Raw genomic sequence first — 16,011 nt, 5'->3', positions numbered from 1 at the left:
TTTTTGAGTGCTTGCAAGATGGAGCCTATCTTAGTTGGGGTGAGTGGTGGGGTACACCCAGGACTGGTTGCCAGGGAGCATACACTGTAAAAAAATACAACTTGTAATTTTGGGGGGCTAAAACAGTCATTTAACTTGGAACAACTTAAAAATATAAATTATTGACAGTTAGCACAACAAAGCAAGCAAGTTGGTAATATCTTTAAGTTGGGGGGGGCAATACAAAGGACAGTTAGCTCTGTAAACTCTCATTTCTTTGGTGTGAAATGCAGGAAAGCCCCTTTTCACAAAAGCAAAACTTTATAAAAATAAAATATTTTGTTGAATTGGCCAACTTAAAAAGTGTTGTCTTGAAAATTTTAGTTCATTAATTTTAACAGTATGTAGACAAAAAAAAAACATTCACATTCACAGTGTAAATTCATAATGTAAAGTGAATTTTCCTTCAGGGGATTATAATCAGTACAACAGATAAAAAAATCTATCTAATGAAATTAAAATATAAAATACAGAATACATAAATTACAAACTCTAATTTGATCAAATGAAGTGGAAAACAAATTACAAAACGCCAACTCCACTTTCAATAGAGATTCAAAGTTGGATCTCCTGACTGTGTGGCAGACATGCTAACCACTATCACAGCATCCTGCCTACGTACACAAAGCGCCGTAGATGGGCAAACGAAAGTATAACCTATTAAGCAATGGATATTCAAACACATGGTGCAGTGATATGACAGAAAATATAGCAATATTCACCGGCATATATTCTTTATCCTCTGTGAAAAACAACCAATTTTACTGCAGTTTATGGAGCAGCTGTGACCTTCTTCTTTGTTTGGGTCTGTATGTATATATTAGTTATATAGTTATCAATTATATGTGGATTTTGTGTTGCTTTGAGATTAGTACAACTTGGAAGTCAAACCGCTGCATACACATGAGGCTAAATGGCTCCCCAAATTTAGCAGTCACACAACTTGCTGGCAGATGACTGGAAAAGGTTGAGACACTGAATCATCCTCTCTTTTCATTGGCCGCACATCAGCCCACCTCCGCAGCCCCCAACAGACTGTTCCGGTATGAACAGGCCCCCTTCCCAGATAATCACACACACACACGTAGACACAGCACACACACACACACACACATTTGCTATCATTTTAGGTACTGTCAGAGACAGTTTTGAGGTCCTTTCATGTGGCCGGAGCATATACTATAAATGATCCCTGCTGATGGGCTCAAGCTTTTAATCTCCCGATAGGAAGTAGCTTGTGGGGGCTTCTGTCGCGGGTCTTTCCAAAAATCTGTGTTTCATTTGAGACAAAGCCACCAAAGTGTCCCGGGCTCGCTCTCTAAATTTGACTTTATGAAAACAATAGAACAACAAAAAAAAAACTAAATCGCCTGAACTCTTACTGCTCTTTATTCTTGCACTTTTGAATCTTTGGCTTGACAATAAGAACACTTTTGTTTGTTAAATACACGTGTGGCAGCAACAATCACATCCATACCTTTGGGGTTTGAGTAGACAGCATTGTGACAGAAGGCACTGAGAAAACAGTTGAAAAAGTCGTACACTGTAACATCCATTGAGTTTTGGCAAGATTTCAGTACAGAAAAACAAGTGTAAACACATACTACATAACAGATAATGGATATGAACTCTGTAGCTGTAACACTCATAATGTATGACAACATGTTCCCTATTGCAGTGACATAACAGATGAAAAAAGTACAGGGGGTACTCAGTTTACGGTTACGAATGGCGCACGGCGTAAGAATACTTCGTCACGTGGCGTGGTGAGGCACGCTCGCGTTGATTGTCTTAAATAAAGCCTAGAAGTGTTTTTCATGCAAACACATACCGTAATGACATTATAAGGTTAGAACAATAACCATTCACGTCGAATGAAAATTTAGAGTGTTAAATGAACCTTAACATGTATGTTTTTGGAATGTGGGAGGCTAACCACTTCTTCATACAAATATTTAACGTATTATGACTTTCTATGATGCTAAATTTCGCCGTAAACCGAGGACTCCTGTAGTCAATGCCTGATCACGCCCGCCCCCCCCATAAAAAAAGTTAGCATCCCTTTGTGGAAGTATGAAAATAGTCCTGTGCATAAGTACCTTCAAAAGCAGGGGCGGGCTACCTTTTACGAAAAACGGTATGATGCAACAACCTTGTAAGCATTTACAGATTATATGTGTCTTATTTTCTATTAAAAAAAAAAAAACACACTTCCTCTTCATTTGTTTTGAGAATAGCATGTAGCAACAATTGAAGAACAATTTCCACTAGATGGCAGAAGGTACACTACGTTAGCCGAATAGCATAATTTCCCCAAGTCATTTTATGAATGTTTTCAGAACACAAGAAAAAACGCACACAACAAATTCAAAAAACAAGAAGAGTCCAGTTGCCTCGGTTCAAACCTTTCAAGATTTTGGAGACTGAGAATCTACACAGACATCAACACAATTTCTAGCTAGCAGACTGGTATGTGACAGTAAGTTAAAAACGACTTGGACAATTATGCTTTTAGGCTATATCAATAACCTATTTATCCACTTTTCATGACATTTTTGTTTGATGCAATACAGTGAGCTTTTTCTTAAGTAAAATACAGTGGTACCAGTGCTTTCAGTTTTTGTAGGTGTTGAACCATAGCTTGGTCAAGTTTTTGCTTTGTGGTGCAAGCCAAATTTTTTAAGGTAGCATTATGCCCTTGCATGTCGGCGAGGAGAGCCACAGTCAGGTCAACCCAGAGGCTCACACACAACCGGCCAACCCAACTCAAGTTCCTGATGTCACTCCCTAGGCCACGCCTCCTAAAGGCACGCAAATACATGGAATCTTACTGAATTATTCAGCCAATATTAGCTCTTTTAAACTTGGCAAAAAATGGGCTGCATGATTATGTGCCAATTTTCGCCGTTTTCTTTACGACATACAAAAAAACCCGTCCAATTTTTCCCTCTGATGTAATTTAACAAATACAGAACTATAGGACAAAGTATTGTGAAACAGTCAAAGGCGTAATTAATATCTTGATTTTTGTAAGTGTTAAGGAACCAAAAATGAAGTTATTCTATTAATTATCTTTTTTTTTTTTATTCGGCCAAATTGGTTATTGGAATTTTACTTTGCCAAATATTAGAATCGGCCTAAAAAAATCCATATCAATGAGATGATCTCTTTACATCATCTTTTATGTTTTGATACAAAATAGCCCATTTTCTTGATTTTTCTTATTTTCTTAGTGGGGCTGGAGCAGATTAATGGCATTTTATTTCATTTTCATGTGGAAAACAGATTTCTGAAATCTCTGAATATATTTAATTTGCAATTCAATTCGTGCGCCCCCCCGCTTACTTTAAACACTATAGACATTTGCATGTGATGGATTAAAATAAATCCAGTGAAGTTAACTCTTCCTCATCTTGCTGTGGTTTAAAAAAAATATTTAAAAAAATACAAAAGTAAAAGTTGCTAGCCTCAGATGACCGTCTGCTCCCCTCGGCTCTTCCTGCAGGCCCCGTAGACCACCGAGAGCAGGAAGGCCAAGCAGCACAGGCAGGCGAACACGGCGGCCGTCAGGTAGACCTTATATAGACAGAAATGCTTGTACTGCTCCAGGTTGCAGTAGGAGTTGCGCTCCGTCTTGTACACCATGACTCCCACGGCGGGCAGGTAGAGCGCGGCGGCGGCCACGTCGTGCGCCAGGTTGCTGCACAGCCAGCGGGTGCCGCCGAGCACGGGCACGGCGTCTTGCTTGTCCAGCAGCGTGACGAAGAACAGGCCCAAGCACAGGAGCCAGAAGAGCACCGCCACGAAGAGGACGAAGTGGATGGAGCCCTCGTACTTGTTGGCGGCGATGGTGACCCACAGGCCGGCGCCGAAGACGATCTGCAGGAGGCGGGTGACGCCCGGGAAGCTCCGGAGAAACTTGACCATGTGCTGCCTCACCTGCGACTGCGCTTGCTGGGGTGCCATCGCTTCTCTTCTCCCTCGTTGTCTTGCTCGCAATCCCCTCTTGCTCCTCCGACGACGAGCGCCTTGTTCCCGAGCAGGGCGGGTGCGTTCTGCCAGCTGCAAACAGCTGGAAACTTTTCCCCCTAAAAAGTCCGCAAAAATCGGAGGCCGACGGACGGACGGACGAGCGAGCCCCTGCCCCACAAAAAAGAGCGGAAAAAATGAAGGAACTCCGCGTTCTTTTCGGGGGGTTTTCTCATGAAAAGCCGTCTTCTCGTGTGTTTGGTCTTTTCCGTTTCCTCTGTTCAATGTAGCGTCTGTGTTGTTGGGGTGGGCTGGCCGAAGGAGGGAGGGTGGTCTGAGATTTCAAGAGAGCTCCTCCCCTTCTCCGGCCGGATCCCCTTGCTCACATTTGGATGCACTTCCCTTTGGGTCAGGGATGGGCAACTTCATGCCCGAGGGCCCCACAATTTTTCATCAGTGCTACCCGGGTGCCACATAAGACACTCTCTGTTTAAATTCTGTGGCAATGACTAACTGTATTGAATTCCCACAAGTGGGCTGTATATTTTAAATGGGTGGAAAGTATTTTTTTTTTGTATTTCTGTGGCAATCTTGGAAAGACACCTTTTAATTAAAGGAAAATTTGTACAAATGTTTGATATATGAAAAAATAATTAACATTTGAAATGAATCATATGGTGGATGGATGGATGGATGAATCATATGGGCGTTGTAATGTACTGCCGGTCACTCACTGGTGAAGCATTTGAGGATACATGGCTGGAAACAGACACAGACACGCCGGCTTTAGCTTAATGTTAGCTTTATCCTGTCTTCAAAGTTGTCTTTGTTGCCATACTCCTATGGTGAAATACATCACCTAAACAAAAGCAATCTGTGGTACTGAGGTGTCTGGGAAATGGAACAGGCATTTTACAGGACATCCTTCAATATTTTGGGTCCTTGTTGGGTCCTAATTGGAGGCCAGTATAAATACTCCTGTTAGCCTTTCAATACAGTTTGGCCTTACTTCTGAGAGGATTCAAAACACTGTGTGTTAAGAGCTCAGCTAAGATAGCATAGGTAAGTCTGTCCCCCCCATTATATCCGCTGTACTGCTAATTATGCTATGTCAAACCTTTGTCATGGTATCCCATTGAAAGACAACATTTTATTTTCAACATGGTATTTGTAGCTGACCTTAAAGATCGAAGACGTTTTCGATGTAAATAAAAAGCCAATTTCTTGCAAATATTGCTACATGCTGAATGTTCACCAGAGTTGTTGAATGTTAATTTAATTTCTTTCCTTCTGCTTTCACGTTCTACTTTCTACCCATTCGTTTATTTACCATGAGGCTGAGAGTATTTTCGCAGTACACCCAAACGGCCGCAAGAGGACGATATAAACACTTTGAGAACAAAAAAAATGAATGAAACGATGTTGCCATCTTATTTTTAAGAGTGGCACACAGAGGACATTTCGCCATTATGTGTATTATGTGCATTTAATCATGTTTCCTCTCTTCCTAAACCTGTGAGTGACTAGAATGGATGGGCGTTAGCTGCAGTTTCCTGCTTTATTGATGAGTCGGGGGTGGGGAGAGATGCTTTGGTGGTCATCTGTCAACATGAGTCATCTCTGGTGTTGAGTGAAAAGGAGCTTGATGTACAGAATGCTGATTTTTACCCTTCTAAAGGGTAAACACACGTGACATGACAAATTTCAGTTTGATGCATTGCTAATTTATGGTTCCATTTGACCACAGCAGTTTCTCCGTCTTCGCAGAGTCACCCTGACTTCTACTTTTGCATAAAGACGCCTGAGTTGACCTTCTCACCAGGCCTTTTGCTCATGCTTTTGTGACCCATTCCAGTCTTGTGGAAATCTACAGGTTTGTCACTGACATCTTTTGACAGCTCTCTATCGTTAGTGTTTGACACATGAAGCAGACCTTTCTGCGGCGCAAAGGGATACAATACGTTACTTAAAAAAAAGAAAACAATCTTTCGAGGTTTTTGACTAGCCGTCTAATCAACAAACAAGCAAAAAAAAAAAAAAGGAGGCTTACTTTCTGTCTAGTAGACATGACAAGTTGAGACCATAGTTGGCGCCAGAGTGTAGTGGACATTATTCTTCACTTTTTTTTGTACATGTTTTGAAAATCTGTCTAATCAGTAACCAATCATAAAAAATAATAAATCTTATAATTTCCTTCTTTATACGCATGAAGAGTTAAGAGCAGGAGTCTTGGTAATTTGGTGATTGGCACCAGTCGATCTGCTTGAGTTATAGGGATCCCAAACTTTTTTTTTTGACTCTGCATATCCAATAGACAACCATGTCTATGTCTAACCTGTTTTTTTTTTTTTTTTTTTTTTTCTTCCCCCTCTCTTCTTAAAGGTGAAGTCAAGTCCAAAATTTTCCTTACAGTATGTTCTATGTGGCAGCACTTGTCTGAGCACTGTATTCTGATTAATTTAACATTTATGGAATATGAATTGCACAACAAAATCCACCCGTTTTATTCAGCCATTTTGCCACTTGCTGTCGACTGGAAATGACATCACAGTTGCTCAGGTAATGACCAATCACGGCTCAGCTTGGGAATGTCACATGACCAAACTCAGAAAACCGGTGAGAAAACCAAAAACAGCTAATTTTAATCCGATTTTTGACGCTAATTTAAAAAATGTCTTTGTATGCAAAAATGTCTCATCTGAGCAGTTGTAGTTCCTCGATGATGCTACTACGGTGAACATCACCTCCATTTTTCTTCTCCATCCTCATAAATACACTTGTCCCCCAACCCCCCCCCCCACCCCCGTTGTCGCCGTTTTGGCCATAACTCGTTTCTCCACCGCGGTTTGAGACATCATCGCAGTGAACCAATTCCGTGTAACCTCACAAGGACAGTTAATAATACCGCTGTTCGAGAGTTCACTGTTGCTAGTGAGGAAAATGGAAATGTTTTTAAAGGCACACGCAATCTCTGTGTCCTTCCGGTGCCGTTTTTCTGCTGCATTTTCTAACGTGACCTTTTTTTGTACTCTTCTTCATTTTGTGGTACACGCAAAAAGTTGTTGGTCCCCCAAAGTAACCAAGGCACCTTTGAGAAGCAGGTGAGCTATGAGCTTAGCCGGCTTTTTATTGGCTTTGTTCACATTCCAAAGGGACCCTATAACAGACTGATTGGCGGCCACCAGTCCAGACAGGTTAAAATATATATATTTTTTTCCCAACCAGTGCCTTCGCCCCAGTACATATTTTTTGGGAAACTTATTGTTCAGATTCTACCTAGCAAATTATGCTCACCCGAGTTTGTATTTTACATTTAACACAAGAGTGGCAATTCAGTTGTAAACTTGGTGTATAAATGTGCCTGATAATCCTTTTAGTGTTGTTTTTTTATTGGCTGTTTGACTTACTGACTTGCAACTTATGCTTATGCTTTTTATGACCCTTTTTAATGGGGAGATTCTGCCTATAGTAACTTCATTTGTCACAATACGATTTGAATTCCTTCAGTGATCTGCCAGATGTGAAGAATCAAACAGTTTGTGCATCATGATAATTCAGTGGGCATTGTGCTGCTCCTTCTGGTGTGTGCAACCTGGCCACCAGGGGGCAATATAATACACAGAGATAATAAACATAGGTTGGATGTTGAACCACAGAAGTCTGTTGCAACTAACCTGCAGTAGGGCTGTGCAATGAATCGAAATTCAATTACAATTACACTCTATGAAAATTGGCATAATTGTAAAAAAAACTATCATTATATGCATTTATATCCAACACACTGTTTACACAAGGAAAATCATACTTGAATTCATACATTTGCACCTTTTTTATTTTATGATAAATGATTTTATAAATTTTGTTTGGTCCAAAAGGAACTTGCATGATTATAGTGTTAAAAAGAAATTTGTCTTTATCTTTTACGTTTAAAGATTTTCTTGTCTTGTACCACAAAGTAAATGATTGTTTGAATAATCGTGATTTCAATTATTACCAAAATAATCTTAATTATTTGTTCCTAATCGAGCAGCCCTAACCTGCAGTGATATTGGTTGTTTTTAAACATCACTGTGAGTATTGTTAAATGCAGCTTCTACATGTTTTGTTACTGCCCGTCATGCTCAAAAAATTTATTTAAAGGTTTATGATTACGGCGATTCTAGTTTCGTTAGCTCTTCTATAGCGTTTTGAGTTGTGTGGTAGCATTAAGCTAGCAAGCTTTCACAAGTTATGTTTGGTTAAGTACATGTCATTTTTCTTTGTTTAGTTTAGTTTAGCGCAACATTCTGGTGTTTGCACCTTGGCCACCAGGAGGCAGTATAATATACAGTATACAGCCATACTACACAGATTTGACGATGAAACAGAAGAACATTCACAATAAGCTGCAATATCATTAGTTGTAGTTTTTGCTAAAGAGGAATATATGCCAGAGAGTATTGTTGTATGCTCTGTCTGCATGTGTCAAAATACATTTTTTACAAGGGTTTATAATTACAGTAACTTTGCCCTTATGAAAAAGTAGTATACAAGAAGTATACTTTATAAAGTATACTTGAGTATAAGTGTAAGTGTACTCTGAACTATGTACTTGTAGTGTACTACAAAGTATACTAATTTAATACTTTTTTATACTAATTTGGAGCAAATTAAGTTTATAAAAGTATACTATTGAGTAGCCAACAAAACTAGCATCGCTAATCAATCGCGTTTTGCATTGTGTGATAACATTAAGCTAGCACACCTGCTCAAGACAAAATTAGTGTGCTGTTTATTTTTAAAGTATATAAGTATTAATAATTTCATCATAAGAATGCTGTTGATTTAGGAAAAATGTAACAAAAAAATCACTTAGGCCATTATTTTAGGAAAATGGCAACTATAAATTAGGGTGATAAAGTTTTCACCTTAGCAGTTCTGGTATGAAACCCACTCAAGTGGTTTGTACCACAACATGTTTTTCCCTCATAAAAATGCAGCTGCTTATGTTATTTTTTTGTGAGGTCTTGAAATGATGCCATTACCAACAGGCCGCTATCCAGCACTTTTGTTAAGAGCCCGGAGGAACAAGAAAACGCATTTATTTTCAAAGTATGCTAATGTGATCTTTTCACTGTATTTTTGCTCTTTTGCCGATAAAACTTCTTATCAGTGGCCTCACACCTGCGCTGCCTCTGGCCCGTTATTGTGCTTTTTCTGTTTAGGACAATCGGCCTCACGCTTCAAGCTAAATGTGTGCTGTTTTATGCGTTATGGCTTTTGAAAAGTGGACCACTTAATGGATTTTCATTCGATTGCCCCTAACTTGTGATAACTTCTTATGGGTGCTTGAAGTTTTTCAACATATTTTCTCTTATAGTGGCCGGGGGGCGTTCTTTTTGTTCCAACATGAGGCATTCGTTATGGTGGGGTGGACACCATTTTCCTATGAATAAGAAACAATGATTCAAATAATATACATTACTTTATTTCTGGGTCAGTATTTGCCAGCTTTTTCTCCCAAATTCTCCAACGCTGCAGCACTTTTCCACAGTAAACTTCAGCTTTACAGATGCCATGGCATCACACGATTTGCTTGGTTTTGTACAAAACAACCCAAACAATTTTAAGTTCACCCAACATTTTTTTATAGTGTAGGTGACGTAGCTGAAGACATTTTGAGGACCCTTTACTTACCTTTTAATGGATTTTTATCGATCGTTTTAAAGTCTCATCTTAAAGCTGCTGAGGTGACCTGACAATCATTAAACTGCCTCCAGACTATTTGCCCTAAAACTTTGACGCAAATGATTCCATCTGTCGAGTTTGGATAACACTTGTGGGTGAATTATTTTTTTTTTTCCCCCTGACCCTTTCCAGCTCCTCACAAAGGGGCGCTGACTGTAATGTTTGTGGCTGCAGGCAAGACGAGCCATTGTGCCAGCCATTGTGGAGACAAACATTTCTCTCCTCAAGCTGGGCATTGTCTCCTAAGGCGTTGGTCACAGCAGACATAAACAGACCCTGCGTGCTGCGTTGTCACGAAAACGGACTTCCATTTTGGGTAAGCGCCTCAAACGTGGCTCGGTGCAGCACTAACACCTCCGCTGCTATTGATTTATTCCAATTAATTAACGCCGGATATACAGTGTGTGCGCATTGGTTTGGAAATAACGTGTTTTGACGGGCTCTCCCTGGCTGACAGGGACAGAAGGTTGCAGGGAGTCAGAAGATGCCAGACAACAGACTGAGGCGGGCTATAAATCAAATCTCTCGAAGGAAGGTCGGGCTCACGGCATGCAAGCGTCACGTCTGTGGGAGCTTTGGCACACAAGCGATCTAAGACATTCCAACATGGATGGAAGCTTCTCAAACTTCTTCCACTGAAATAACACCTTAAAAAAAATTAGGGAAGCGTGGATCTGCCAATGTGGAGCAAACATTTTTGACTGGGCTATGTTGTTCGAACATGCTGCAAAGTCATTCGAACAAGTTGGTAAAGTCTTTTGAGTGTATTGTAAAGTTGTTTGAATGGCAAAATCGTTTGAACGTATTTGGTAAAGTCATTTGAATTGGGGAATGGGGAAAAATGGCGATATTTTCAGCATGTAGCCTGCGTTTTACCAAATACGTTTGAACGACTTTGTCGGTATATTTGAACGACTGCGCAGTCAAAAATGTACGCCACATTGGCAGTTCTATGCCTCCGTAAAAAATGCTGCCAAGTAATAGTAAAAATTGCCTGTAAATGAATGAAGCTCTTCAACTGACTTCAAAATAGTTCCTCTGCACCAAGCTACCACAAGATGGCGCCAAAACTAAACATAACAAAGAGAGTTACAAACAAAGTTGAGTATACAAACCAACCACATTACTTTGCCTGATGAAAGACCGATGTTGTTCTAACAAAACTAGCATAAAGGGCTAGCATCTATGTTGTGGTACTTATAAACGTTAAAGCAATGGATATTTAATCGCAAATGGTGCAACAGTCACTATAACAATACTCACAGACATTATATTCTTATAACCTCCGTGAAAAAAAACACTAATATTACTCCAGCTTATTGGAAGAAATTCTTATGTATAGATATGCATTCATTCGACCCTTGAGGAGAAGCGGTACAGATAATGGATGGATGGATATGTCTGTATTATACTGCCGCCTGGTGGCCTATTGCATACAGCAGAAGGCGCTGCACGATGTCCGATGACACAAAGCATGAAATCTTGATGGACAACCTGTTTGTTTTTTTCTTTATTATTGTTTATGGTTTTATGAAGTCTCGCTTAATCTCGAGGGGTTTTGCGAGATTTTCACTTTGACGTAAGAATATCTGTGAATGAATGTGGTTCGTGTGTTACGTGTTGATCTTGCCGTGTGGCTGCACACCACACTCACACACACTACGTTTTTTTTTTTCACGTGTGGGGTCTCTTAGAGTGTGGAAGTCGGCCGACGATTTTAAAATCCTGCCGCGTTAAACAGGCTTTAGGTGTATCCCTACGGCAACACACAGGATCGCTATCAGGCTGCCGTAGACTACTTTTCCCCCACTTATTTTGTATCAAGTTATTATCTAACATCAGTTCTTGATCATTCCACTCCAGCCCAAAAACACCGGGGAGATAAATTTGCTAAATCCAACGTTGGATGGCGCCAGAGAGCAACAAAAGGAAAGCGACGGGAGAGAGGGGGAGCGGAGCCAAGCGACTCACAGGTTGTAGTCTCCCTTACGAATTCCACTGTGTCTCCGGCCGTGTGAATGGATGTGCGTGTGCGTGCGTGTGTGTGAGACCATGTGAGCCACCTGTCAGGGCAGGGATGCAACCAGGCAAACTCCCTCGCTGGAAGGAGCAACACACGCTTTTCCAGAGTCGCCTGGACCCTTGAACGCATCACTTCAACTTCAGCGGATGCGCGTGGAAGAAAGTGAACCGCGCGCCGTCACCACGCAGGCTGCCTGGAGAGGACAGAGAAGATTATAGACGGCCGAGAAGTGGGGAAAGCTCCCCCCTTTGGAAGATTATAGGCTTGAGCACATGTGAAGGACATATACCGAAGAGGATTAGGTCATGTGCACTCCTGCCTACTTGTCATCTCTCCCTGTTTTTGTCCTCTGAACATTTGCGCAATGACCTTTGGCGCACTTGGAATACAACGGACGCGCCTTTGAGGTAAGACGAAGCAATTTTATTTATAAGCAATTATAAATATGCACCGCGTTCTTTGAGCCTGACATACACATTTTGTGGGTCGTGCTTCAGATGTTTATGCACACACCCCTGTCGACAAAATATTGTTAAAAGACTCTTAAAAAAAAACATTAAATAGCTATCTTCGTGTCACCGGATAGTAACACGGTTATTACCCACGCAGCGCGTTCCATCAAGTGTCCCGGGGAGTCGACATTTCCCGAAGCAGCGGAGGCTGAAGACAATTTGCAGGACAGGCTTCGAATTTAAAGGCGATCGATACTTGCGGAAGGTGCTTTCAAGTGTGCGTAGTAAAAAAAAAAAAAAAAAAAAACGAAAGGAGGGGAAAGAAATTATTGACCTGCTCTCATCCGGGCCAGAAAATGTGATGCAACAAAAGGCACCATCCATGACACTTGGACGTTTTATTGTTGGACCTAAATTCTTTTTTGGCAATTTTTTTTTTGAAGGCGGAAAAGTTGCATAACTTTTGACAAGTACCAACGAAAATAAATAAATATCCAGTTGCATAGTCGGCACAAGTGTTCAGCAAAAACAAGACGGAGCTTTCACTTTATGTGTGTGTGTGATAGATAAATTAATAAAACGAAATTAAAATGTACTACAAAAAGAGTAAATTTGAAAATAGTTTTAATAGATTAAAATCAAATTGCTGTCTTTAAAAGTTAAATACAACTAAACTGTTAAAAAAAAAAGCACGATTTGACTGTTCAGTAATACGCGGTGTACCACTAGTGGCATGTGTGCCACACTTTGTGAATCACTTGCCTAACCCACACACCGACTGCACAATTAAAAATTCACGAGCTCGTCTGCCAAAGAAAGTGAGGCTTTTTCAGGAAAGAAAACCCATAAAAATAGTCCTGGCATAAAAGTTAAAGTGCACACGCATTTAGCCCTGACTGAACATCCTGAATGCACTCAAAGGTCACCATCGTAGTAATAGTTAACTGGCATGAACTTCGTCTGGAGTTTACTGGCCCAATAACACAGATCGTCAACTTGACCTTTGCCGACAATCACAACGAGCCCCCTCAAATAGATGCCCCCTTTGAAAAGGACTTTGTAATGGTGTATAGTTGACACAAGGTGGTGACAGAGCACTTTATAATAGCGAGGCTCATAAAGCATCAACACCACACCTCTAGAATGTACACAATCAGGAACCAATGTCACATATTGTAAATGACAGTCGTTAAATTATTCTACACAAACAAGCCACCTTCACATGAGGCTCATCAACGTTATTAGCTAGCATATCGTCACTGTCCTGTGAAAAACAATTATGTCCAATTTTGGGGGTAAAAAAAAAAAAATCACGTTAATGTGATGTCTGTAACGCGGAAATACCATTAACGAAAAAATAAGAAAATTGAAAAAATATGGGCATAAATGCTTTTCACATGACAGCGACGATATGATGTGACATCACACGCTGGCAAACACAACGTGCGCTAGCATTTTACACAAACGGTGTGAAGTAATGCGGAAAATAACATACGACGGAGGGGACGGACCAATAGTATTGATTTGGTGAAAAAATACCAACTTGACCATATTTGGACATATAAGGTGTTTGCCCGGCAGCAACGATAAGGCACTGACAAACCGGTCGTACTACAATACGTCTTAATCAAACCCGCTATCTGTGCCTCTCTGTTTCGGTCCACTTTTGAAAATTGTCAGCGTGAACGCCAAGTGAACTATAAGTATGAAAGGCCCCATTTTATACTCCTCTGCTTTTGGCCAATTGTATCCCCGAATACCTGCCTTTTCGTCGGTATTACCGAGGTTGCCGTAAACTGACAGGAGCTTATCTAATAGGATGAAATTCCAAATACTGTTAGCGTATCTGCGCGTAACATCGCCTCTCCTTTCCAATGAATAAAGCCCCCGTGATCCTGTTATCCTGTTCTTGAAGGATGTGTTTCACATACCCCCTCTTCTCTGATGTGGATTTAGCTGATGAGAACCCCGCTGAGCTGTAGCCACAGGTTTTTTTTTTTTTTTTTTTTTTTGAGGGGGGTGGGTGGGGGCGGGGCGGGTGTAAGCACGCTACACGTGTGCGTGGAATCCTTAAAAAGCTTCTTTTTTTTTTTTTTTTTTTTCTTTTTTTTTTTTTGCTGCAGGATGTCTTGATCAGTCAGGGCCCGGGCCGCCTCTTTCCACGCGCGCTCACGTTTGGGGAAATAAGAGATGAACAGCAGCTCGGTTCAGGCCAGTTGTGAAGACGCCATTGATATTCCGCCCGTGTCTTGCTCAATAGGCAGCCCGTTGTCACGGTTTGCGCAGTGGGATCGAGCCTGATCAACGCTCGCTTGGGAGGAACCGGGTGGCTAATTTTATCGAATTTTAAAAGGGACATGCTATGGGACGTTGACTTGTATACAAATAGTTGAGTCTCTCGAGTGCCCGCCCACACACCAAGTGTGAAATGGAACAACCACATTATCATACCTAATCTGGCTTTTTCTGAAAACGAATCTTAAAGTGAGCTGTTGGGCATATGGCTAGCCTTGGTGCTGGGATAAGCTTTATTTAGTAAGGCCATATCATTGTCAAATTGGGAAAAAAAGTGCTTTTCCGTCAACTTGAAGTAGCTATAGGCACATCCCTACTGTCTGGATCTCGGTCCCTACTCACTGTACGGATTAGCATTAGCGTTATTAGCATACTTTTTTTTTTCTTTTCTCCTTGTTGATGTAATAATGTGAGTGCTATTTGGAATGTGTGATTTGACGGCCGGACGATGAAGTGCTGTTTTCACGAATGGGGGGGGGGGGGGGGGAAGAGTGAAAACATCCAAATGATGCTTAAAGCGGAAGTCAACTCAAATATATATATTGTTTTCAAGAATATGTTCTGTGCAGACCCACTAGTTGAAACACAGCATTCTGATTCATATTGTGTTTGTGGAATATGAGTTAAGCAGCAAAATCCACCCGTTTTTAGCCATCTCTGGGGACGGCCATTTTGAACGGGTGGATTAACTCTTATCTCACAAACGTAATATTTATCAGAATGCCTTGTTCAACTAATGGGCTTGCATAGAACATACTCTTGAAAAAATATATATTTGGGTTGACATCCCCTTTAAGGCAAGTCGTCACTTGCCTCATTGCAACAACGGTCGTCATAGTAACGGAAGCCATACTCTACATTTACATTTACTCCGCAGCATGGGGAGTGGTGAGCAGCTTCTAATTTTTATGAGACAAAACCGGAACCTAAAAAAATATTTGTATATTTTGATTGAAGTATGACACCTGACGACTGTTTTAAACTGGGAGAAAAAAAATCATAGTTTGTGTCTTAAACACTTGCTTAGTATATAATGTGGTCATGTTAACTTGTCATCGTCGGATGAACTTTATCTGGGGAAAAAAAAAAAAGAGTAATGATTATACCCAGCCACTGTCATTTACGCTAGCATGCTAGCTAACACTATTGATGAGCCTCACGTGAAGGTGGTTTGTTTGTGTTTACGTTAACACGGCTTTATGATGTGTACACGCTGGATGCTTTTTTTTTTAATTTTTTTTTTTTTTAGTATTTCTTCACAACCAAATTGAGCAGGCTGATGACATTCCTTTGGTTTGACCTTCCGGCATCCTGATGGAAGCTGCTTTGTGTGTTTGTTTCATGCACTAAGCACCACCTCGAGTCGTTATGGGCGCCCCATGCGGCTCCTTCATTTTCACCCATTTGCAGCAGGGCTGGAAATTAAGAGATGTCGGAGCGGCTCTGGTGCATCCCTGATTTCAAAGGGATTTTTTTCCCCCCCTCTCTCTCTCTCTCAATGGCGTC

General features: G+C 40.8%; 2 protein-coding genes across 2 annotated transcripts in view; one reads left to right on the top strand and one right to left on the bottom strand.

Moving 5' to 3' along the window:
* Positions 1 to 16,011, top strand: part of LOC147140109 (protocadherin-15-like) — a 216,314-nt gene that overhangs the window by 3,282 nt on the left and 197,021 nt on the right. Inside the window, exons 2-6 of the mRNA XM_086045495.1 lie at positions 3,545 to 5,070; positions 5,536 to 5,687; positions 5,776 to 5,881; positions 9,910 to 10,051; positions 11,599 to 12,165. The gene's annotated coding sequence lies outside the window, so the exon portion shown is untranslated. The remainder of the gene's footprint in view (positions 1 to 3,544; positions 5,071 to 5,535; positions 5,688 to 5,775; positions 5,882 to 9,909; positions 10,052 to 11,598; positions 12,166 to 16,011) is intronic.
* Positions 1,413 to 4,383, bottom strand: marveld1 (MARVEL domain containing 1). The gene has a single exon (XM_086045502.1). The coding sequence runs from the start codon at positions 4,003 to 4,005 to the stop codon at positions 3,508 to 3,510; it is 498 nt and encodes a 165-aa protein (XP_085901628.1). The 5' UTR covers positions 4,006 to 4,383; the 3' UTR covers positions 1,413 to 3,507.

This window comes from Filicampus tigris, chromosome 11 (assembly GCF_054856515.1).
Source record: "Filicampus tigris isolate MCC_2025a chromosome 11, RoL_Ftig_1.0, whole genome shotgun sequence".
NCBI lineage: Eukaryota > Metazoa > Chordata > Actinopteri > Syngnathiformes > Syngnathidae > Filicampus > Filicampus tigris.
The sequence above is the reverse complement of the archived record's forward strand: the minus strand, read 5'-3'. Positions and strand labels throughout refer to the sequence as shown.

Excerpts from the sequence above, each read along its gene's own strand:
- marveld1 (XM_086045502.1), bottom strand. The coding sequence starts at position 4,005 with ATGGCACCCCAGCAAGCGCAGTCGCAGGTGAGGCAGCACATGGTCAAG.